The sequence below is a fragment of the Dipodomys ordii genome, unplaced genomic scaffold (genome assembly GCF_000151885.1).
Source record: "Dipodomys ordii isolate 6190 unplaced genomic scaffold, Dord_2.0 Scaffold67, whole genome shotgun sequence".
In the NCBI taxonomy this organism is placed as follows: domain Eukaryota; kingdom Metazoa; phylum Chordata; class Mammalia; order Rodentia; family Heteromyidae; genus Dipodomys; species Dipodomys ordii.
Window position 1 is genome coordinate 546369 of NW_012267283.1, and position 25287 is coordinate 571655.

Sequence of the window (25287 nt, forward strand, 5' to 3'; positions counted from 1 at the left end):
GGTGAGGGAGATGGGAGGCAGGGATGGTAAGGGGAAACAAAGGAGGAGGCAACAATGCTTGATAAGAAATGTACTCATTGCCTTGCCCATGTAATTTTAACCCCTCTGTACAGTATTTTCACAATAAAAAAAAACTTACTAATATTTTTTTAAAAATGGAAGAGTTATTTGCCCCAGCATTTTGAGGATCTGTCTCTTCTCCCTTCCAAGCCCCTCAACTATTTGGATTAAATTCAGGAGCTTTCTCTTACAAATGCTCTACCAGTTGAGCCATATCTCCAGCTTTTTTTAAAGTTACTTTTTCTAAAGTTCTTGCGCTTTTTGCCTAGGCTGACCTCAAACTGTGATCTGTGATCCATCTACCTATGGCTCAGAGGTAGCTGAGTTCACAGGTATGAATCACCATGGTTTGCTCGTTCTGTGCTTCCAAATAGCTATTATTATAGGTACCATTGTCAAAGATTCCATTTTTCTTTGGACTTCTATTGTTGAATAGTTTACTGTTAGTGTAGCTTGTTATTTTGTATGTAGTATTACTTCTCTCTTGATATTTTTTTTTCATTTCTCTTGTGCTGGAGACATGGCTCAAGTGGTAGAGCACCAGCTCGGCAAGTGCAAGATCCAGAATTGGAACTACTTAACTCTTTTTTTTGGGGGGGGGGTGTCCGGTTGTGGGTCCTGAACTCTGGGCCTGGGCGCTGTCCCTCAGCTCTTCAGCTCAAGGCCAGCGCTCTACCACTTGAGCCACAGCGCCACTTCCGGCTTTTTTCTTTTTGCTTATGTGGTGCTGAGGAATCGAACCCAGGGCCTCATGTATGCAAGGCAAGCGCTCTACCACTGAGCCACCTTTCCAGCCCTTACTTACTCTTTTTTACACCAGTCCTGGGGCTTGAACTCAGGGCCTGGTTGCTATCCCTGAGCCTTTTCACTCAAGGCTAGTGCTCTACTATTTGAGCCATAGCCCATTTGAGTTTTTGGTAGTTTGTTGGAGATTAGAGTCTCATGGACTTTCCTGCCCAGGCTGGCTTTGAACCATGATCCTCAGATCTCAGCCTCCTGAGTAGCTAAAATTACAAGTGTCCAGCTCCTCAGAATAATTTAAAGGATCATTGAAAAAAAAGATGGCTTGACCTATTCCATGCTTACTCTAAAATTTCTGTGGGTGGGAATCTAAGCACATGATTTTAGTAAAAAAGCTTTTTAGGTGATACATCTAAGGTGCATCTAGGATTGGAGACCATTACTGTAATCTCCATTTGTTCTGCTCAGGAGTAATCCAACTCTTTATGGATTGCCAGTTAAACCGGTACCAGGACTATCTCATTGCATCCTGATTTGCCTTAACCTCTCTTACAGAATTTTCATCCCTTTCTCAATGTATAGTATATTTTGCATAATTTCCTTAAAATAGTTTTCTAATTCACTATTTGTTCAGGTTTCTCTATTTTTATTGTTCCATTGAGTATTTGATTTTAGAAGTAATGTTTTTTGTTTCCTTATTTGATTTTTGTTTTTGTGGCTGTTGGGGATTGGGCAGGCTAGTCACACATTCTACCCAAGTTTCATCTTCACCCAGACTTACTTGTTTTGTTTCTAAAGTCTAAATAGTGGTTGGGTCCCTTCCCCTTCCCCTTCCTCTTTCTCTTCCCCTTCCCCTTCCCCTTCTTCTTCCTTCCCCTTCCCTTCTTTCTTATACTACATTAGTTTTTTTTACTTTTAAGACACCTTTTTGTTTGGGGAGAGTTGTTAGGATTTCCCTAATGGATGTAAGAGCCCAGGCTTGCATTGAACTTACAGTTCTCTTGTCTTTACAACACTTGAGCACTGGGAGGATTACAGGAATGCATTATTGTGCCTATCCAATCAAACCTATTTTTTTGGTGCCAGGCATAGATGCTCTCCCTGAGCTTTTTTGTACAAGACTATCAACTTGAGCCAGCTCCACTTCCTGCTCAGGCTGGCTTCAAATCACAATCCTCAGATCTCAACCTCCTGAGTAACTAGAATTACTGGCATGAGCCACCAGCACCCAGCCCAAACTATTTATAGCTTCAGATTTTACAGTTCTGTGGAGTTCAGGGTATACGTGTGTCCTATTTTTAATATACTGTGTGGTAAGGTATATATATATTTTTTTTTGGGGGGGGGTCCAGTCATGGGGCCTGAACTCTGGGCCTGGGCGCTGTCCCTCAGCTCTTCAGCTCAAGGCTAGTGCTCTACCACTTGAGCCACAGCGCCACTTCTGGTTTTCTAGTGGTTTATTGGAGATAAAGAGTCTCATAGACTTTCCTGTCCAGACTGGCTTCGAACCTTGATCCTCAGATCTCAGCCTCCTGAGTAGCTAAGGATTACAGGCATAAGCCACTGACACCTATAAATTATACCATTTTTGTAAATATTGTAATTTTTAATATACATTAAAATGTTTTTGTAATATTGCCATGTTCTGAGGCTTCAGAAGTTGAATATTTTGATATTTATTGACTACAATTTTTCTAATTTACTTTTTTATTAGTCTGTATTAATTGTTCAAAGGGATTTCATTGTGATATTTCCATATAGCCACGAAATGTACTTTGATCATATTCATCCCTACTGTTACTCATCCTGACACCTTAAAACAATATTTTGTGGGGTTGAGAGATTCTGGGATTTGATCTCAGGGCCTTATGCTTGCTAAGTAGGACCCATACCACTTGAACCATGCCTAAGCATTTTTGCTGTAGTTATATTTTTAGATAAGTCTAATGTATTTTGCCTGGGCTTGCCTGGACTATGGTCCTCTTATCCTCCTTGCTTGGATGGCAGGCCTTTTAATTTACATGGGGTCTTTTTTTTTGCCGAGGCTGACCTTTGCCCATCATCTTTGCAATTCTTCCCATGTCTATTTCCTGTGTAATTGTGTTTACAGGCATGAGCCAACCCTCCTGGCTTAAAATGATTAAAGATTTTTATTTGCATATATTAGTCATACAAGAAGAGAGTTTATTGTGATTATTCCTTACATTCACACAATCTACCCTGATCAACCCCTCTCTATCACTCTCCATCTACTCTCTCAAAACAATTTCATCAGGTTTCATTGTACTGTTTCTTTGTTTTTTGTTTTGTCGGTCATGGGGCTTGAACTCTGGGCCTGGGCGCTTTCTCTGCACTCTTCAGCTCAAGTGAGCGTTCTACTGCTCGAGCCACAGCGCCACTTCTGGTTTTCTAGTGGTTTATTGGAGGTAAGAGTCTCACGGCTGTTCCTGCCTGAGCTGGCTTTGAACCGTGACCCTCAGATCTCAGCCTCCTGAGTAGCTAGGATTACAGGTGTTACCCACTGGCGCCAGGCTGTACTGTTTCTTAAATACATATGAAGTACTTTGATCACCATATTCACCTTCATTCATCATCTGTTAGCTGGTATTTGACTCCTCTAGCAGAGCCTTCCTTACCCTCATTCCTATCTTTTGTGTGTATGCATGTGTGTGTGTGTGTGTGTGTGTGTGTGTGTGTATGCACACGCATGTACTAAAGTTTTGCTCATAACTGGTAATCTTTACCATATGAACCATCCCTTTAGTCCTGCCTTTTTTGTGGTTAATTGGATATACAGACTTGTGGACTTTTCTACTCTAGCTGGTTTCAAACCCTGATCTTCAGATCTCAGCCTGCTTAGTAGCTAGAATTTCAGGCATGAGTCATTAGTGCTGGCTCTGTCATTCATTTTTGCTTTTCTTAAAAGTGTGTATTAATTGTACAAAGGGCATTTCACCATGGTATTCCACAAGTTACATAGAATATAATTTAGTCAGATTGACCTCCTTTATTGATATCTTTCCCTATTCCCTCACCCCCTTATTGTTAAGTTTTCAGTTTCCTATGCCCTCAATAGACATATACAATGTATTTCAATATTATTTATCCTTCATAATTTTCTTTCCTTCTCCCCTTTTCTCCCTCTCTCCTAAACAATCCCATTGTTACAATCATGTTTGTTTAGATAGATAGACAGATATGTTTATATGTAGATGTAGCTGAAGATGAAAATGCATTATGTATATCTGCAAATGAACAAAACATGTATTTGAGTTTTGAGCTTGGTCTACTTTGCTAATGATGATCTGTATAATTCTGTCCATTCTCCCTCATTTTTCTTTATGGCCAACTGGTATTCTGGGTGTATATGTACCCTATTTTTTTAATCCACTTATTTGTTGCGCATTGAAACAGATTGCACAATTCAGCTATTGTGAACAGAGTTGTAATGAATTTGGATATATTAGAGTGGTGTAAGGTTGTAAGTAGGTTGATCTTAGTTTTTGTAGGAACTTCCAAATTGATTGCCATAGTGAATGCACTGGTTTACATTTCTACTTACAGTATATGAGGGTTGTTCCCTGCATCCTTGCTAGAATTTGTTGTTTCTTGATGATTGCCATTCTGAGTTAGATGGGATAGAATATTAGTATAGTTTTTGATTTGCATCTCATTTATGGCTAAGAATGTTGAACCTTTCTTGGTGTATCAGTCATCTGTATTTCTTCTTCTGAGAACTGTGCTTACTTGGTTTTTCAGTTATTAATTAGGTTATTTATTCTTTTACTACTATTTGTTTTTTTTTAATCTCAACGAATATTTTGAGTTTCAGTCATTCTCTGTTCAATAACAGCATGATTTTCTCTGTAGATTGTCTCAGTTCTGGTATTTCTTTTGCTATAAAGCAAGTTTTAAATATGATACAGTTGTACTTTTCAATTCTTGATAAATTCCTGAACGGTTGGATACGTACTCAGGAAATATTTACCTGTGCCTGTACATTCTAGTGTGTTCCTGTATTTCAGATATTCAGATCAAGATATTTGACCATTTAGAGTGTTTGGTTTATTTTGCCAGTACTAGAGTTTAGAGGAAATTACTTCAGTTTTCCTGTTTCATTCAATACGATTACGGGTTTGTCATATATAGCCTTTGTTATGTTGAGATACATTCCTTTTATTCTTAATTTCTATAGAACTTTTATGATAAAGGAATGTTGAGTTTTGTTACATATATGTTCTGTATCAGTTGAAATGATTGTGTGATTATGTGCTGCATTTATTGATTTATGTGTGTTTCTATGTTTATATGCTGCATTTATTGATTTACATGTGTTGAACCAACCTTGAATCCTTGGAATGAAACCAATTAGATTATGGTATGTGATCTTTTTAATAGATAGAGCTTGCAAGATTATTTTTCATTTTTGTTTTTGGTGGTTGTTGCTGATCCTAGACATTGGACTCATGGCCTGGGTTAGGTCCTTGAGATTTTTTGCAGACTAGTACTCTGCCATTTGAGCTACAGCTCCACTAGCAGCTTTTTGGTGCTTAATTGGAGTTAATCTCACAGACTTTCCTGTTCAGGCTGGCTTTGAACTGTAACTGTAATTCTCATATCTCATCTTCTTGAATAGCTAGGATTATAGGTCACTAGCATCTGACTATAAGTTTTTTGTTTTTGTTTTTAAATACTGTACATGAGTTGTACAGTGGTAGTCCGATGTAACTTTTCCAAACATGCATACAATGTATCAAACACTCACCCTCTGTCCTTCTCCCCTATCTCTATTCCACTCCCCACTTCAACAAGTTTCATTTTTCCTTTCTTTTCTTTCCTTTCCTTTTATTTTTTTCCTTTTGTGCCAGTCCTGGAGATTGAATTCAGAGCCTGGATTCTGTTCCTTAACTATTTTTACTCAAGGCTGTTGCTCTACTATTTGAGCCACTGCTCCACTTTTGGGTTTTTGTTGGATAATTAGAAATAAGTCTCACAGACTTTCTACCCAGGCTGGCTTTGAACTGCAATCCTCAGATCTGAGCCTGCTGCGTAACTGGGATTACAAGCATGAGCCATCAGTGGCCCAGCTTCATTTTTCTATTTTTATACATGCAGATGTATAATTAACCATATTCATCATTTACTTCCTTCGTTAACCCTCCCTCTTCCCAATTGCACAATCCTCAATGGAGCCTATCTCATTTTCCTGTCATTCATTTTTCCATTTCCTTGATGTGCACTACTGCTTTCTCTCACCCTGTTCTTATAACCCTCTATTCATCAACAGATTTTACTGAAAATTTTTAATACAGACTGCATACATAGCTGCACTGTATTTCAAAGTTATTTGCCCTCCATCCTTGTTCCTCCCTTCTTTCCTCTTTCCCTTTTACCTCATCCTAAATAGCCCCCCTCCACACAAACACACACACAAACACACACTTACATGTCTGTGAATATAAATTTTTTGTTGTCATTCCAGTACTTGGGTTTGATCTCAGGGCCCTGGATGCTGTTCCTTAGCTTTTTGCTTAATGCTGGTCCTCCATCACTTGTGCTACCATTCCACTTCTGGTTTTTGGTTGTTGGAAATAAGAGTCTTGTAGACTTTTCCTGCCAGGCTGGCTTTTCTTTTTTTGTCGGTCGTGGGGCTTGAACTCTCTGGGGCTTGGGCGCTGTCCCTGAGCTCTTCAGCTCAAGGCGAGCATTCTACCACTTGAGCCACAGCACCACTTCCGGTTTTCTAGTGGTTTGTTGGAAATAAGAGTCTCACAGACTTTCCTACCCGGGCTGGCTTTGAACCGTGATCCTCAGATGTGTCAGCCTCCTGAGTAGCTAGGATTACAGGGGTGAGCCACCAATGCCCAGCCAGGCTGGCTTTTAAACACAATCCTCAGATCTTAGGCATGAGCCATCAGCTAATATGGGTATGTCTTTTAGGTATAACTTCTCTATATAGATGATACTTGGCTTTTTGAGCTTGCTCAACATGATGTTATAATTCTGTTTTCCTGCAAATGGCATGATTGCATTTCTTTTATGACTCTACTATTCTGTGGTTTATATATACCATGTCTTCTTTATTCATTTGTATGTTGTTGGATACCTTGGCTGATTCTGCTATTTAGCTATTGTGAATAGTGCTGCAAAAAAAATATTTCATTGAAAGTCTGCACATCTGTGTTCATCAGAAATTCTTGGCAGTAATGGGATTTGATTTTGGGGCCCCACTTGTTAGTGAGTTAGCTCTACCACTTGATCCACTCCACCAGACCTTTCTGTGTTGATCATTTCTTGATGTAGGGTCTTGTTTTATGCTTAGACCAACTTGGATTGCATTCTTTCTATATATGTTTCCCTGTGTTGAATGATGAGTGATGAGCACATGTCACACTGCCCATCCATTCTGCTTTCCCTGTAGCTTGTGTAAGTTTTGCCCGCCACTATACTCAGCCATTAGCCAAAATGTAATTTCCTAACTTTTTTCTACCCAGGTTGACCTTGAACCTTTTAACTCTGAACTAGTTTTTTACATACTGCTTAGGTTTTTTTGTTTTTATTCATTTGGTTTTGTTGGTTTTTTTTTTTCTCCAGTATTGGGTTTGTATTCAAAGCCTCAAGTTTGATACACTTAATACCATCAGCCCAGCTTTTTGTTGTAGTGGTTGTACCAGTTTACATTCCAAGACTATGTAAGTGTTTGTGTTTCCATCTTTGTCTTAATTATAGTGAACATCTTGATAGATGAAAGGTGGCATCTCATTGTGGTCAGGTAATTTGTCCAGAGTGGGATGTTTGATTTTATAGCCAACACAGTGCCTTCTTTCCTCTTCTTCGTCTTTGTTTTCTTTGTCTTCCTCCTCCCTCTTCCTCCTCCTTCTCTTCTTCCTCCTTCTTCTCTTCTAACTCCTCTTCTTCCTCCTCCTCTTCTTCTTCTCCTCATCCTCTTCTTCCTCCTCCTTCCTTCTTCCTTTTTTTCTTCTTCCTCTTCTTCCTTCTTTCTTCCTCTCCTTCCTCCTTCTCCTTCTTTCTTGTCCTTCCTTCTTCCTCCTCCTCCTGCAATGGTGATTTATAATTACATGTTTTTTTGATAAGAGTTGATCATACTAGATCTCTGCTTGGTAGAGGAACACAAATAAGGAATAAAAAACTTGCTTTTCAGTATTTACACTTTTCCCAAACTTATAATGCCATTCTTAGACAAACAACCTCTTTTTTTGGGGGGGGGTCAGTTGTGGGGCTTGGACGCTATCCCTCAGCTCTTCAGTCAAGGCGAGCGCTTTACCACTTGAGCCACAGCGCCACTTCCGGTTTTCTAGTGATTTATTGGAGATAAGAGGCTTACAAACTTTCCTTGCTTGGGCTGGCTTTGAACCGTGATCCTCAGATCTCAGCCCCCTGAGTAGCTAGGGATTACAGGCGTGAGCCACCGGCACCCGGCTGACAAAACAACCTCTTTAATGTCCTTTTATTATTTTGAAACATGTAGGGTAAGGTTACAGATGTTGCATGGCTTGAGGATGTTTTTCCAGTACTTAATTCATTGATGATATTAATGTTGTTTTAGCATGGGCAAGCATGGAAGATGCCCTTGTTCAACTCTTGTTTGAGTGACTGATGTTTGTTTTTTTAGCTTAGTATTTGTTTATTGTTAATCCATAGTAGTCTCTTATAGTATGATGAAATTTATCAATGTCTGTCAGGTTTTTTACTCTTTTCTATGTGTTTTAAAACACTTCTGAGACTTGAATTAAACTACCTTTAGATTTTTATTTGGATATTTGTGGGACTCAAATAATAAAAATGAAGTAGAAATTACTAAAGGATATTTTAGGAATTTGTAACTCTGTTGGAACTTTCAGACTCTCTTTAGTTAAGTGATGATAATAAATCCTAGGGACACTTCCACAGGAAGTGAGACTAGAAGAAGAGAGAAAAAAGGGACAAGATCAAACGCATGGTTGGTGATAATGATTATGGCTAGAGATGAAAATAATGTTTGTGGGTAGGCATTTTGGATGGAAAGGCCATACTCGTTAAAATAGAAGAGAACAAATCACTTTTCTAGGATCTTACTCATAATGTGATCAAGAAGCAGACCTGCTTAGACTTTTTAGGAATTAATAGTATTAGTTCTAGGCAGGTACTTCCTGTGTTCCCAGAATTTTGGAACAAGTGTTTATGTATTACATGAAACTGTGTACAGAAGTTAGGTTCTCTGTCACAGATATTAATATAAAATACTGTTATATTAATTTTTGTTAAGATTTTTTTGCCAGTACCAGAGCTTGAATTCTGGGCCTTGCACTTTCACCCAGCTTTTTTTTCTCATGGCTGGTGCTCTACCAGTTGAGCTACACCACTCGTCTGTCATTTTGATGACTAGTTGGAGACTTTTCTGCCTGTCCTGGCTTTGGATTGTGGTCCTCCAAGTCTCAGACCTCTTGAGTACTAAGGTTACAGCATAATCTACAAGGGCCCATCTTATTTGCTTTTCATAAAGTTTGTTCATTTAGGATCACAGACATTTTAAGTAGTTTCATTAGTAATGAAATTTCCAGATGCTAAGTGATTTATATTCAGTTTCCTAGCATACTTTTCTAAAACTGATTGTTTTCATTATACTTAGCATTAGAATAGCTTAGAAAAATTCTTACCTCATTAGGGACATTACAAATACTGTTTTTTATTCATAACGGAAAAGTGGAATTAGAGGTATAGTCATCCTTCAGTAGCGGGGGTATTTTCTGAGAAATGTTTTATAGAAAATTTTATCATTAAGGAAGTAACTAGTATACTCACGGATTTACATAGGAGAGTTTATTTACTTACATACTAGTACTATATGATATAACCTGTTGCCCTAGGCCATAGATTTCTGCAGATGGTCACTTTTACTGAATACTATAAGCATTGGTAACAGAATGGTAAGTATTTGTTTATCTAAACATAGAAAAGGTACCCTGCACAACTAGATGGTCTGCTGGGTGAGTAAATGTGAAATCCCAGGATGTGATTGTGTTCTATTGCAGACTTTTTATAAGTCCTGAATGTTTTGTTCATAATTATTTTTCAATAGCATTGATCTTAGATTCATTTACCTTTTTTCTTGTAAACTTAAAAGAATTACTTTCCAACATTCTGTAATAATACTTTGCTTAAAACCCAAACACATTTTATAGCTGTGTAAAAAATGTTTTCTTTCTTTATATCATTATTATGTGTTTTCTGTTGTTAATTTGTTTTGCTTTTTAAATGTAAAAGTCATGATCATTAGTTTCATTGTCTTCTACATCTTGTCCCATTGGAATGTCTTCAGGGACAGTAACAAGCATGAAGCTGTCATCTCCTACGATAGCAGTGCCTTTTAAATTACTACCTTAAAGATCTGCTTGAGGCTGTTGTACAGTTTACTTTTTGTTCATTTTATAAGTAAAATTAGCAATACTTTAATTATAAAAATATTCTAAATACATAAATAACAGTCATTTAATATCAAGTATTATATACTATATATAATTGCATATATAATTGTGTTTTTTGTACAAGTAGAAGAGCAGTAGGTTTGTTTACATCAGAATCACCATAGACATGAAGAATACAGGAATAATAGTATTAACAGGCAATAGGAATATTTCATTTTACTTAAAAATCTTAATGGGATCAGTGATCTGTATATGGTCAGGTCCTTTGTTGGAACATAATTTTTAAATTTATTTTTATTTATTTTTATTTTTTTTGTCAGTCACGGGACTTGAACTTTGGGCCTGAGCGCTGTCCCTCAGCTCTTCAGCTCAAGGCTAGCACTCTACCACTTGAGCTACAGCGCCACTTCTGGTTTTTCTGGTAGTGTATTGGAGATTAAAGTGTCATGGACTTTCCTGCCTGGGCTGGCTTTGAACTGTAATCTTCAGATCTCAGCCTCTTGAGAAGCTAGGATTACAGGTGTGAGCCACCAGCACCTGGCTGGAACATCATTTTGTAGTGCATAACTATATTCACGTACCCTAATACTTTTCCTTAATGTTAAAATAGCATATATCAGTTTTTAAAACTGTAATGCTCATAGAGAAACCTGATAAAGGGTTTATTGAAAGGTGGTTGATTTTGTTTGCCACTGTCCTCCTTTTCCCTTCTTAAGCCCTCATAGTCCCTTGAATTTTACATCCTGAAACTCGAGGGAATTAAATGTGATAATATAGTTAAATGTAGTATGTCAATCCAAATTAGTTCCAGTAATTTTTTTAAAATCTTATATTTTTTAGCTAATGGGAATGACAACAAGAAATTTAAAGGAGATAGACCTCCCTGTTCACCTTCCCGTGTTCTCCATCTTCGAAAAATTCCATGTGATGTCACCGAAGCAGAGGTCATATCATTAGGTCTACCATTTGGCAAAGTAACTAATCTTTTGATGTTGAAAGGAAAAAGCCAGGTATGTAATGTTTAAACATTGGCAGAATGATTATTACCCTGGTGTTAGTGTTATGATGGTTTTTATTATTTTGAACATCCAAGAATATTGTATCTATTTATCCATCCATCCAGACATAGGGTCTTGCTTTGTTGCCCAGGCTGGTCTTGGATTTCATGAGATCTTAAAAAGTAGTTGTCTGGATCTTTAACTTTTCTAACCTGTATTTTATTCTGTGATTATAAGTTAGTTTTGTTGTGGTGGTTGCTTTTGTTTTGTTTTGCTACGACTAGGATTTGAACTTTAGGGCATCATGCTTGCTCAGCATCCTTGTTCACAGCAGGCATTCTACTACTCGAGCCATGCTTCCAGCCTAGATTTTTGTCCATTATCTGGAGATGGAGTTTCATGGGCTTTTCTTCCCAGATTGCTTTGAACTTCAATCATCCACATCTCATCCTTTTGAGTATCTAGGGTTACACGAGTGAGCCACTGACATCAACTTATAAGTTAGTTTTTAACTGCTCTTGGCTGGTACTCATCACTTAAGCTATGCCTCAGGTGTATAAGATTAGTTGTGTGTATGTGTATCTGTGTCTGTCTCTCTGTTTGTGTCTGTGTCTATGTGTATGTCTGTGTCTGTGTGTATGCATGCACTCTATACCACTTGAGCCACAGTTTCACTTCCAGCTTTTTTGATGGGGATGAGAGTCTCACATGACTTTCCCACCTAAGCTGGCTTTGAACTATGGTCCTCAGATCTCAGCCTCCTGAGTAGCTAGGATTACAGGGTTAAGCCACTAGCACATGGTATAAGTTCGGTTTTTCAAGCAGATTTTGTGTGTGTGTGTGTGTGTGTGTGTGTGTGTGTGTGTGTGTGAAAAATCAACAAAAATAACATAGGAAAGAGGATTACTGTTACCTGTGGACTTGTGGTCATTTTCCTTCATAACAAAACATTTTGTGTTTTATATAATAGAAGTGTTATTTAAAATATTTTTTATCAAGAGGCACTGTATTCATAAACTGCTCTGTTGAATAGCAACTCCTTTGAACAACTACTTAAATAAAAATACACATTAAAAATTTTTTTAGGCCGGCCGCTGGTGGCTCACGCCTGTAATCCTAGCTACTCAGGAGGCTGAGATCTGAGGATCACGGGTCAAAGCCAGCCTGGGCAGGAAAGACTGTGAGACTCGTATCTCCAATAAACCACCAGAAAACCGGAAGTGGCGCTGTAGCTCAAGTGGTAGAGCACTCGCCTTGAGCTGAAGAGCTGAGGGACAGCGCCAAGCCCAGAGTTCAAGCCCCACAACCGACCAAAAAAAAAATTTTTTTTTAAATTTATGATTATTAGATGATCCTAGCAGATAATTTTAACAAATTATAGAACAGTTTTCCAGAATCTAAATGGGCATGAATACTATTGTCACAAGACAAAATTACAAGTTTAAAAGGTTATACTGACTTACATATGATTCTAGACTTGGGCAAAAACCTTACCTGTAAGATAGAATTAAATGTGCACCTGGACACAGAAGAGTTAGTGTTCTTAACCTCAAAACAAGGAAATAGAAAAAAAAATTCAAATCAGATTGCTTTAGAGCAAGTTACTACAAGACCACTTTTTTGTAGGGTTAAAGAGTATGCAAATTCAAGTAGACTGGGCCCTTTCTCATTGGTTGCTGTGGATCTCCTGGTTTTAAAGTTAGGCCCAAAAAGACAAAGGACAAATATTTTCTGTCATATATGGAAGCTAGAACTTATTTATAAATGTTAGTAAATACTGTATGCAAGTGTACACAATGTATTAACTGAAATACAGTATTTTCAGGCAAGAATTCAAATGGCATAGTTTCATAGAAAGACAAACTCATAGTCCAAAATGAATTCCAGAAATAGGGATACTCGAAAGTTGAGGTAGTGGGGTCTAGGGATTGGGAATAGATCAATGAAGAGAGGAAGTATAAGAAATACAGTCATAAAATTTAATGCATACCCTACAAAATTAAGAAAATTGAAACATGTAAGCTGGGCTTTAGTAGTTCATGACTATAATCCTAGGTACTTAGGAGGCTGACACCTGAGGACTGCAGTTTGAGGCCAGCCTGGGCAGGAAAGTGTATGAGACTTTTTTTTTTTTTGGGTTCGGTTGTGGGGCCTGAACTCTGGGCCTGGGTGCTGTCCCTCAGCTCTTCAGCTCAAGGCTAGCGCTCTACCACTCGAGCCACAGCACCACTTCCGGCTTTTTTTCTCTTTTTTTTTGCTTATGTGGTGCTGAGGAATTGAACCCAGGGCCTTATGCATTGCAAGGCAAACGCTCTACCATTGAGCCACCTTCCCAGCCCTGTATGAAACTTTTATAGCCACCAGAAAACCAGAAGTGTCACTGTGGCTAAAAGTGATAGAGCACCAGCCTTGAGCAAAAGCTCAAGGACATCACCCAGGCCCTTAGTTCAAGCCCCATGACTGGATCTCCCACTCCCACCCACAAAATAAGGTCTGATTCTATAGACTAATACTCAGAACAAATGAAATCAGTGTGTCAGAAACATCTGTAGGGCTGGGAAGGTGGCTCAGTGGTAGAGCGCTTGCCTTGCATGCCTGAGGCCCTGGGTTCGATTCCTCAGCACCACATAAGCAAAAAGAAAAAAGCCGGAAGTGGCACTGTGGCTCAAGTGGTAGAGCACTAGCCTTGAGCTGAAGAGCTGAGGGACAGCGCCCAGGCCCAGAGTTCAGGCCCCATGACCGGACCCCCAAAAAAAAAAGAATAAAAAAAGGTTGATACACTATTGCTTATTAGAATACTATATCAAAAGGCTAACTGATATAATGGATGATACTGTAGTTCATTGGTATAGTGTTTGCCTGCCACATACTAGGACCTGGGTTTGATGTTGAGCACTGTTAAAAGAAGAAAAGAAAAAGAATAAAAAGAATAACTGAATACTGTATATTGCTTTTATCTGATTTAAACGTTACACAGTATACTGTGTAATTACAGGTACGTATTGGTGTCTCATACCTATAATTGTAGGTACTCATAAGGCTAAGATTTAGAGGCTCATAGATTGACCAGCCTGGGTAAAAAAGTTTGCTAGACTTCATCTCCAAAATAGCCAGCAAAAAGGTAAGCTAGAAGCATAGTTCATAATAGAAAAGTGCCAGTCTGCCAATTACAGGACCCTGATTTCAAACCTCAGAAATGGAAACAACAACAAAAAGTTGTGCCACACCATTTTAAAGGGATGCTTTTTTTTTGGTGGCTGAAATTTAATAGATTTTTCCCCCCCTGCAGAATCTCATGGTAGAGGGCTGGGAAGGAGGCTCAGTGGTAGAGTGCTTGCCTTGCATGCATGAGGCCCTGGGTTCAAGTTCTCAACACCACATAAGCAGAAAAAGCTGGAAGTGGCTCTGTGGTTCAAGTGGTAGAGCGTTGGCCTCTGAAGAGCTGAGGGACAGCGCCCAGGCCCAGAGTTCAGGCCCCATGACCCCTCCCCACCCTCCAAAAAAAAAAACAAAACACCAGAATCTTACGTTAAGAGATGCAAAGAAATTTACAGATCATATTTGACAGCACTTCATGTTTTAGATGAGGAAATAAGGTTCAAGGTTGTCAATAACTAAGTTATTACAGTTAAGAATGAACAATTCTTGTTCCTTGATATATTGGCTTCAAGTTAGCTAAGTATGAGATGGTAACTGTCACTGAAAATGAGTATTCTATATAATTTATAAATAAACTTATTTCATTTTGTTGTTTTTTTTTTTAATTTTTTTTTTTGGGTCCAGTCGTGGGGCCTGAACTCTGGGCCTGGGTGCTGTCCCTCAGCTCTTCAGCTCAAGGCTAGCACTCTACCACTTGAGCCACAGCATCACTTCTGGCTTTTTTCTTATGTGGTGCTGAGGAATCGAACCCAGGGCCTTGAGCATGCAAGGCAAGTGCTCTACCACTGAGCCACCTTCCCAGCCCCTCATTTTGTTGTTTTTATACAAAGCAAAGGTGGAACACAACATTATGTCTCATTCTGTTAAACAATTTTGATAGTTAGAATATCATTTGTCAGAACTGGGAATGTGGCTTAGTGCTTGCCTTGCATGTAGGAAGCCCTGGGTTTGATTCCTCAGTACCACACAAACAGAAAAGACCAGACGTGGCGCTGTGGCTCAAGTGGTAGAGTGCTGGCCTTGAGCAAAAAAAAGCTCAGAGACAATGCATAAAGCCCCAAGTTCAAGTCCCAGGACTTACAAAAAAAAGGAATATCATTTGTCAGCTTTCCTTCCTTTTCTCCTTTCCTCTTTATTTCTTTCTGGCTTTTGGCTTTAAAAAAAAGACCCTAATTGCCTCATTAAATTTTAATGCATCTTTTGTGTACTCTAGCCTTTTAATCACAATACTTTTCATATCAGTATATGTCACTTATACAGTATATCTAATATATATACTATGAGTATATGTTAGTACAACTAAAAGGGTACCGGTGTAACATTTCTACACATGCATGCATATCTTGATGAATCTCACCTCCTATCACTCTCCCCATCCCACTACTCCTAATTTCAACAGATTTTAGACATACTGATTCTCATTCACCCTCCTTGTTAGCTATCTCCTCCCACTGGCACCAGTAACCATGAATGAAGCCTGCCTCACTTTCCTGTCATTCTTTTTTAAACTGTACTGAGACTAACAATGGTGTTTCAGAGGTGCATGTATTTTACCTTGCTCAGAACAACCATCTCTACTCCCTCTGTCCTGCCAACCCCCTTTTGATCAACAGCTTTCATTGAGACTCCTTATGCTGACTTCACATGTAGTTGCTTTGAAAGTTATTTATCCTCCATCTTTTTTTCCCCTCCCCCTTCCATCCTCCTCCTAGTCCGATAGTTACAGTCATGTTTTATGTATATACATATAAATTTAAGTGTATAGATATGTATACATATGTACCTGTCCTCAGGTGTGTGTGTATTTGGTTTAGCTTCTACATATGAGTGAAAACACTTTAACTCATCTTTTTCATCATTTTATTTTATTTATTTATAATTTTTATTTATCTATTTTTTGTCGGTCGTGGGACTTGCACTTTGGGCTTGGGCACTGTCCCTGCACTCTTCAACTCAAGGCAAGCGCTCTACCACTTGAGCCACAGCATCACTTCCAGTTTTCTGGTGGTTTATTGGAGATAAGAGCCTCACGGACTTTCCTGCTCGGGCTGGCTTTGAACCACGATCCTCAGATGTCAGCCTCCTGTGTAGCTAGTGTTACAAGTATGAGCCACTGATGCCTGGCTCATCATTTTATTTTTTATGGCTGTGTAGTATTCCATGGTTATAACTACCATACCGCCTTTCCCATTTATCTATTGCTTAATATATTGGCTGGTCCATTATTTTATGGGACCAGCTTGAACTCAGGTCTTTTAGCTCTAACTTAGCTTTTTCTGCTTCCTGCTAGTGCTCTCCAGTTTGAGCCATGTTTCCACTTCTGGCTTTTTCTTGGTAATTTGGAGTTAAGTATCTTGAGGATTTATCTTCTAGGCTGGCAAACCTCGATTCTTAAGTCTCAGTCTCTTGAGTATCTAGGATTGTAAGCATGCACTAATCCCCAACATAACCCCAAGATTTTTTTTTTTGGTCTGGTTGTGGGTCCTAACTCTGGGCCTGGGCGCTGTCCCTCAGCTCTTCAGCTCAAGGCTAGCTTACTCTACCACTTGAGCCACAGCACCACTTCTGGCTTTTTTTTCTGCTTAAGTGGTGCTGAGGAATCGAACCCAGGGCCTCATGCATACAAGGCAAACACTACCACTGAGCCGCCTTCCCAGCTCCTAACCCCAAGATTTTTTTTTTGTCGGTCGTGGGTCTTGAACTCTGGGCTTGGGCGCTGTCCCTGCACTCTTCAGCTCAAGGCAAGCGCTCTACCCCTTGAGCCACAGCACCACTTCCTAACCCCAAGATTTTTAACTTAAGACTATTAAACATAAGTCTTAACATAAGACTATTAAATAATATAAGACTTTAAATCCTTAAGGCACCCATTTATATATATATGTATATATGTATGTATGTATATTTGTTTTTGCCTTTATAAGTAATATTTTTAGATTTTAGAAGAAGTAGAAATGAGAGGAAAAATCAACATGCATCCATCATCAATTTAAACAACTGGCAACTTCCAAGTCTAAGTCCATTATTGAATCCAAATTTTGGGTACTTGTAATTAGCCTGTATGATATACTTCAAAGCAGAGGATTTTTTTCATCCTCTTGGGGGGATTATAATTTCTATTGAGAATGCATGAGGCTAGAGAAAACTAGTATGATAAAATACTTTTATCTTTTTTAAAAAACATGGTTTTTCATTTTATCTTTTTGTCATTTATTGCAGGCTTTCTTAGAAATGGCTTCTGAGGAAGCTGCTGTTACTATGGTGAACTATTACACTCCTGTTACTCCTCATCTTCGAAGCCAGCCTGTTTATATTCAGTATTCCAATCACAGAGAACTTAAGACTGACAATCTACCTAATCAAGCTGTAAGTATTCAAGCATCTTTAAAAATAGATAAAAGTATACATGGTATTAAAACTTTAAAATTTTCTGTACTATGTAGGGTATGTACCATTTTTCATTTTAGGATTCTTTATTATTTGGAATAATGTGTTTAATTTCTTTCCTGAAGGTTTAATAATTTAAAATGCCACTTAGAAATATCCTAAGACATTAGAAATAACACTTTTTCTTTTAAAATTATTTTTATAATAAAATGATTAAAGAAAAATGCATTGTTATATTCCTTTTAAAATCTCAAATATAAAAGGAACTTTATAAGTTACAGTAGAATTTGTAGCAAAATCTTTGAGGAGTGATGTTTATGTTATAAACATAGGTATTTGGTATTATAAACATTGTAAACATGGCTATCAGGTATTATCTCACTTTTCTGTTTTATTTTGCTATAGTCTAAGTCTTTTCTATCCTTTCAAAGTTTTTTTGTTTTTGTTTTTGTCACTTGTGGTGCTTAGGCTCAGGGCCTGTGTGTGTGATGTCCCTGAGCTGTTTTTTGCTCAAAGCTAGTGCTCTACCACTTTGAGTCACAGCTCCACTTCTGGCTTTTTGGTGGCTAATTGGAGTCTCACAGACTTTCTACTCAACTAGCTTTGATCTGTGATTCTCACAGGTCTCAGTCTTCTGAGTAGCTAAGATTGCAGGTATGTGCCACCAGTGCTCAGCCCATTTTTAATTAGTTCATTTTGAGGTTAATTAAACATAGGAATGCTTTTGTCTATAGAGCCAAGTATCTTTTAAGCAAGTAGTTTGGGGTCTGGATCATTAGCTCAAGTAGTGGAAGTCCTGAATTCAATCTCTAGTCACCCCCTATTTTTCTCCCCCCAAAAGGGTATTTAAAAAAAATTATATGAAGTGTATCTTTGACTTGTGTTCTTGCTCTAGGTAAAGAACTCCTGCAGTTGTTGCTTATTTTTTAATAGAGTTACTGTGTAGGTCAGGCTGGGCTATATACAGCCCAGGCTAGCCTCCAACCCCTTATTGATCTTCATCCCTTGGCCTCCAGAGTGCTGGCATTTCAGTTGTATGCCACCTTGTTCAGCCTTGCTTTTGATTGTGTGTTGAAAGGCATAAAAAGGTGGGCTGCATTAAAATTAAGTTACAGTTTTCTGCATTGCTTAAAACATTTGTCCATAATCCTTATTTTTAAGCAATAATGTAATAAACTAATGGAATACTTGATGTTTTAAAGTAGAAAACACTATTTTATTTTATTTTTTGTTGGTCACGGGGCTTGAACTCTAGGCTTGGGTGCTGTCCCTGAGCCCTTCAGCTCAAGGCTAGCGCTCTACCACTTTAACCACAGTACCACTTCTGGCCTTTTCTGTTTATGTGGTGCTGTGTAATCAAGCCCAGGGCCTCTTGCATGTGAGGCAAACACTCTACTGCTGAGCCACCTTCCCAGCCCCTTATTTTTATTTATTTATTTATTTATTTTTTATCACAGCTTAACTTGCCTCCCCATACTTCTCCCCAAAGCATGTGGGAATGAACACAGGGTCATAGAAGGCTAAGCCAACACTACCTTTGAGCTGTAGCCCAAGCCTCTATGATAGAGCTTTTTAAATGAAAAAATGTTGTACAAATTATAAATAATACGTGGCAGAACATTTAGAAAATCTAGAAAAATAAAGAAAATCTAAAAAAGTAAAAAGAAAACAAAGGGGAAAAATACTCCCAGAGATAACTAATAACTTGTTAACATTCTGTTTTATGTTTTTCTGTTTTCCTTTCATTGAATTTAACATAATGTAATCTTGATAGCTAATTTGAAACTTTATTTTTCCTTCATAATATTTTCTGGACATTGTTTATAACAACAAATACACATAGGGGCTGGAAAGGTGGTTCAGTGGTAGAGCGCTTGCCTTGCATGCATAAGGCCCTGGGTTTGATTCCTTAGCACCACTTAAGCAGAAAAAAAAGCCGAAAGTGGCACTGTGGCTCAAGTGGTAGAGCACTAGCCTTGAGCTAAAGAGCTGAGGGACAGAGCCCAGGCCAAGAGTTCAGGCCCACGACCGGACCCAAAAAAAAAAGCAAATACAGAGAAGTTTGGTTTTTGTTCTGGTGGGGTTTTTATTGTAGTTGATTTTTAGGAGAAAGTTGTTTACAGTTCTGGGATTTGAACTTAGGACCTCGTACTTGCTAAGTAAGCATTCTGTTACTTGAGCTATTTCCCTTACCTCTTTTTGGCTTTAGTTATTTTCATGTTCATACTTTTTGCTTGCTCTCACCTGGACCACGCTACCCTTGTCTTCTATGTAACTAGAATGACAGTCATGGGTCATCATGACTTGTTTATTGAGATATAGGGACTTGAAACTTCTTTGCCCAGGCTCTCCTGGAACTATAGAATAGTCCTTCTACTCTGCTTCCCAAATAGCTAGGAGTTGGGGTGCCAATTTTTTAACGATAGCCATAATTTATGGTGAATTTTTTGGATAGGCATTAAAGTTTTTTTTCCCTGTTTTGTAATGGCTTTTTGTTTTGTTTTGTTTTGTTGAGGGTGGTGCTAGTCTAGAATCTTTTTTTTTTTTTTTTTTTGCCAGTCATGGGGCCTGAGCTCTGGGCCTGGGCACTGTCCCTCAGCTCTTCAGTTCAAAGCTAGCACTCTACCACTTGAGCCACAGCGCCACTTCTGGCTTTTTCTGCTTATGTGATGCTGAGGAATCGAACCCAGGGCCTCATGAATACAAGGCAAGCACTCTACCACTGAGCCAGCTTCCCAGCCCTAGTCTAGAATCTTGAACTCAGGGCCTGGGCATTGTCCTTGACCTTTAGTGCTCAAGGCTAGCACTGTAATACTTAAGCCATAGCTCTACTTCCAGCTTTTTGATAGCTTACTGGAGATAAAAGTCTCATGGCATTTCCTGCCTGGGCTGGCTTCAAACCTTGATCCTTAAGATCTCAGCCTCCTGAGTAGCTAGGACTTATAAGCATGAGCCACTTGGTAGAGCACTCGCCTTGAGCTGAAGAGCTGAGGGACAGCGCTCAGGCCCAGAGTTCAAGCCCCACGACCGACAAAAAAAAAAAAAATTCAAGACAAGCATGAGCCACCAATGCCCAGCTTATTTTATACTTTTTAAAATAGTACTGCAACAGCATGTATTTTTTATCATTCTTAAAACATTATTAAGTCACTTCTGGCAGTGAAGTATGCCTGAGACAGCACATTTATGATACATATTTTGATGTTACTGGATTTCTTTCGTAAAGATTGTGTGTCAATTTATGGTAAGAACAATTTTCATGCCTATCTGATAATAGGTATGAAGTTGTATCTTACTTATTTGATAATTTGTAACATTCAGTGACTTCTGCTTATGCCATTTTTCTTTCATTTTGTTAACTGTAAGATACATGTAATTTAAAATTTATCATTTCAGCAGTTTTTCTTTTTTCTTGGTGGTACTGGTACTAGGGTTTGAACTCATGGCCTTACACTCTCATTTGGCTTTTTCTGCACTCTACTACTTGAACTACACCTCCATGTACAATTTTTTTCTGGTTAATTGGAGATAACTGCTCATAAGCTTTTCTGCCTGGTCTGGCTTTGAGTTAAAATCCACAGATCTCAGCCTCCTGAGTAATTAGGATTACAGGCATGAACCACCACCTAGCTCATTTTAGCCATTTATAAGTGTAGGTTTTGGGGGTTTTATAGATTAATTTACAGATAATTAACGTTTGTGTTTAGAGAAGGAAGTTAAATATTACAGTTTTAAATTTCTGCTACATTTAACTCCTACAGTTTTCTCATTAGTGTGATTTCTAAGTATATTAGTGTAACTCTTGAAGAAGTAAAAATAATTTAATAAAATTTTTAAAGATTGAATTATTCTAAAGGGAAACAGTGAGAAATTCCAGTTGCTTGGCAACCAGTCACCCAAATGACCTAGTTTATTCTTAGCCTTGATTTCTTTCCAGTACTGTTTACTTTTGTGAAATTATTATATGTTGGTGTTTGGTAAAATATAGAAACATAAAGTCACAATTCAAAGTGGGTCTTTATGTACTTGGATTCTAACAACCCCAGGAAGCTGATAGTTTAATATTTCCTTTCTACTTTGTTCTTTGAGTAGCAAACTACCCCAAACATGCATATCACTTCTTAGATATAATTGATAGAGGATCAAGTGAATACCAAGTATTTCTATCTCTTTGATTTAAAATAATTTTTATTACAAAATTTAGGTCATATTCTGAGGTACAACATTTGATGGTCATTATTGTTGTATATTTCTTGTTCTTATTGGTAGGAGTTTATAACTCTGCAGAGATTGGAGACTTTTTCCCTTTAAAATGTCCCCTTAATATTAAATGAACAGTTAAAACCTGTACACTAGCCAGGCACGGCTGGCTCAAGCCTGTAATCCTAGCTACTTAGGAGGCTGAGATTTGAGGATTGTGGTTCAAAGCCAGCCTGGGCAGAAAAGTTTGTGAGACTCTTATCACCAACTAATCACCAGAAAACTGCACATGGTGCTGTGGTTCAAGTGGTAGAATGCTTGTCTTGAGCTGAAGAGCTGAGGGACAGTGCCCAGGCCCACAGTTCAAGCCCCATGACTTGACAAAACAAAAAACAACAACAACAAAAACCACACTATCCAGGTGTGAGTGGATCATGTCTGTAATGCTAGATACTCAGGAAGCTGAGATCTGTAAGTTCCTGTTAGAAGCCAGCCTAGGCAAGAAAGTCTGTGAGACTCTTATCTCCAGTTAAGCACCAAAAAAGCCAGAAGTAAAAGCTGTGGCTCAGACAGCTCCCAGGCCTTGAGTTCAAACCCTGGGACTGGCACAAAACCAAAACAACAATTACAAAAACTGTACATGTACAACCTGTTAATTTCCACCTTCTTGCCTTTGGAAATATCTTCACATCACAGGTATTTTTGTGTCGTTGCAACAGGATATCACTATATAGGTCAGGCTAGCCTTGAACTCATTAGCCTCCTGCCCCCATATCCTGACTGCTGCCATCACCAGTGTCCAAGTTTCATAAGAAGTACATCCCTGTACCAACTTAGTAAAATCTGTTGTTCTTGCCTTCCCTCCCTTCCTCCCTCCCTCCCCCCCGCCTCCCTTCCTTCCTTCCTTCCTTCCTTCCTGGGGTTTGAACCTCAGGGCCTTATGCTTATTAGGCTGGTGTGATACCAGTGAACCATACCTCCATTTCTGTTTTTCACTGGTTACTTTAAGGATAAAGATGGGTCTAGCTGCCACTAGGGGCACATCTGAGCTGTGGTCCACCTAGTAAGATTTCTGACCTGCACTGGGATCACAGGTGCATGCCACCACATCTGGCTTCCCTCCATAGAGACTGAATCTTGCAGACTTTGCTGCCCTGGCTGGCATAGAACTGTTGTCCTTCCAGTCTCACCCCCAAGTAACTTGAATTATAAGGCATGAGACACCAGTGCCCAGCTTACTGTCTTTATTAATAGTAAGTGTAATGGGCTGGGAAGGTGGCTCAGTGGTAGAGTGCTTGCCTTGCATGCATGAGGCCCTGGGTTCAATTCCTCAGCACCACATAAACAGAAAAACCTGGAAGTGGTGCTGTGGGCTCAAGTGGTAGAGTGCTGGCTTTGAGCTGAAGAGTTCAGGGGGACAGCATTCAGGCCCAGAGTTCAGGCCCCATGACCGACAAAAAAAAAAAAAAAAATAGTAAGTGTAATTATTCCAGAGAGTTTATTGCCCAAATGTTTAAAAATCATATCCCCTAACAGATTTTATGCCTCATAATTTTTAGTACCAGTTGCATTTTCACATTTTAAAAACCCTGTTGATTTTTCACTTATATGTTTTGGCCTTGTTTAATTTGGCACTAAGAGCTGGGTGTGATGCATGCCTGTGATCCCACCATTAAGGAAGCTGAGGAAAGAGGATCTTGAGTTCAGGGCTGGTCTAGGCTATGCTAACTGTCTCAAAAATTTTTTGAAACTATAATTACTTATATAACCTACAGCTTTTTCCCAATATTATTTCCTCAGATTTTATCAAAAGCTTTTTTTAAAAATAGGACTTTATACAAAATTTCATGTTTGGTAGGATACATGACATGCATAAAAGTAGACTTATCGTTTGTGTGGTGGGATGAAGTACAGAAACCACTAATAGATTTTTCATTGCTGTGATAAATACCTGAGAACACAAGGGAGTTAAGATTTGATTTGCTCACAGTTTTAGTCATTTATGGCAGGGTCAGGGAGAGAAGAAAGAGGAGCAAAAGGAGGAGAGAAGAGAAAAGGCAGAGAGAGAGGACAGAAGAAAAAATAAATGAAAAAGATGGGAGAGAAGAGCATAAAAGCTTTTCCCCTTTCATCTGGGCCCCAACAGAAGAGAAAGGAGAATGGAGCAAAGGGAGCAAAACGTAAGCAGGAAGAAGGAAAGGAGATAAGAGAAAGGATCACAAGAACATTATTCTTACTGGCTTTCCCCTTTTTATTTCATCTGGATCCAGTGAATGCCAACAAGTAAATAAGTGCTAAGATAAAGAAATAGTTGTGCCAGGCTCCAGTGGTTCTTGCCTGTAATCCTAGCAACTCAGGAGGTTGAGATCTGCGGATCATGGTTCAAAACCAGCCCGGGCAGGAAAGTCCACAAGACTCTTATCTCCAATAAGCCACCAGAAAACCAGAAGTGGTGCTGTGGCTCAAGTGGTAGAGTGCTAGCCTTGAGCTGAAGAGCTGAGGGACAACATCCAGGCCCAGAGTTCAAGACCCATCACTGACAAAAGAAAAAAGAAAACAAATATTTGTCATGAGCACATGTCCTGGCTACCATGTTGTAAGCTTGTGTCTTGTCACATACTCTCTGTGGTCATGGACAGAAACAGTAGAAACTGTGAGCCTAAAGTAAGGGTTTCCTTCTCATGTTCAATTGGCCAGAGCCATGACAGAACTAATACAAAGATACATCTACAAATTCTTTCCTGCTCCTCAGGGCTTCATTGAATACGTTGCATGAATATATACTAAAACATTAACTTGAAGAGTAGGAACTTTTCAACTTTCAGTTCTTAAAAAAACGTGGTAAGCATGTATTTCCTTGGCAATGCTTCCTGGTAAATCTGCTTGCACTGCAGTATCTCTACAGTTCATCATATGCTTCATCCTTTTTAGTTAAAGGTATTCAGCTGTACCTTGCACTGAGGTGTACAATACAGTACTAACTGACCCAATCTAGGATCTGAAGTGTTTTGGAGGATGAAAGTAGAATTGATGACACGACTCCCAAATTCAGGACCCTACTACTGCCCAAAGACTGACTGTCTTTGCTCATCTACCTTTAGATTGAGGGGTTTCTACCCTTAAGCCTTTTAAATCATTTATTTATTTCCTAGGATGTCACTATACTGGCACATAGGGCACCAGTAGAAAACTAACAGGGAGCACTTGGTCACTTGTGACAGCATCTTTCCTCCAGCCCCACCCATAGTATCATAGAAGGTATTGCATAGCTAGAGAGTCATGGCCTGGTGGTCACAATCTAGATTGTTCACAAGATT

The 25287-nt window shown here is 38.8% G+C and overlaps 1 protein-coding gene across 5 annotated transcripts in view; it reads left to right on the forward strand.

The window, feature by feature from the left end:
• Positions 1 to 25287, forward strand: part of Ptbp3 (polypyrimidine tract binding protein 3) — an 88501-nt gene that overhangs the window by 23326 nt on the left and 39888 nt on the right. For 3 of the 5 annotated variants that reach the window (XM_013023342.1, XM_013023344.1, XM_013023343.1), the window contains 2 exons: positions 11067 to 11236; positions 17603 to 17749. In XM_013023342.1, the coding sequence (XP_012878796.1) occupies positions 11067 to 11236; positions 17603 to 17749 (317 nt within the window). The remainder of the gene's footprint in view (positions 1 to 11066; positions 11237 to 17602; positions 17750 to 25287) is intronic. The other 2 variants (XM_013023345.1, XM_013023347.1) reach the window with 1 other exon arrangement.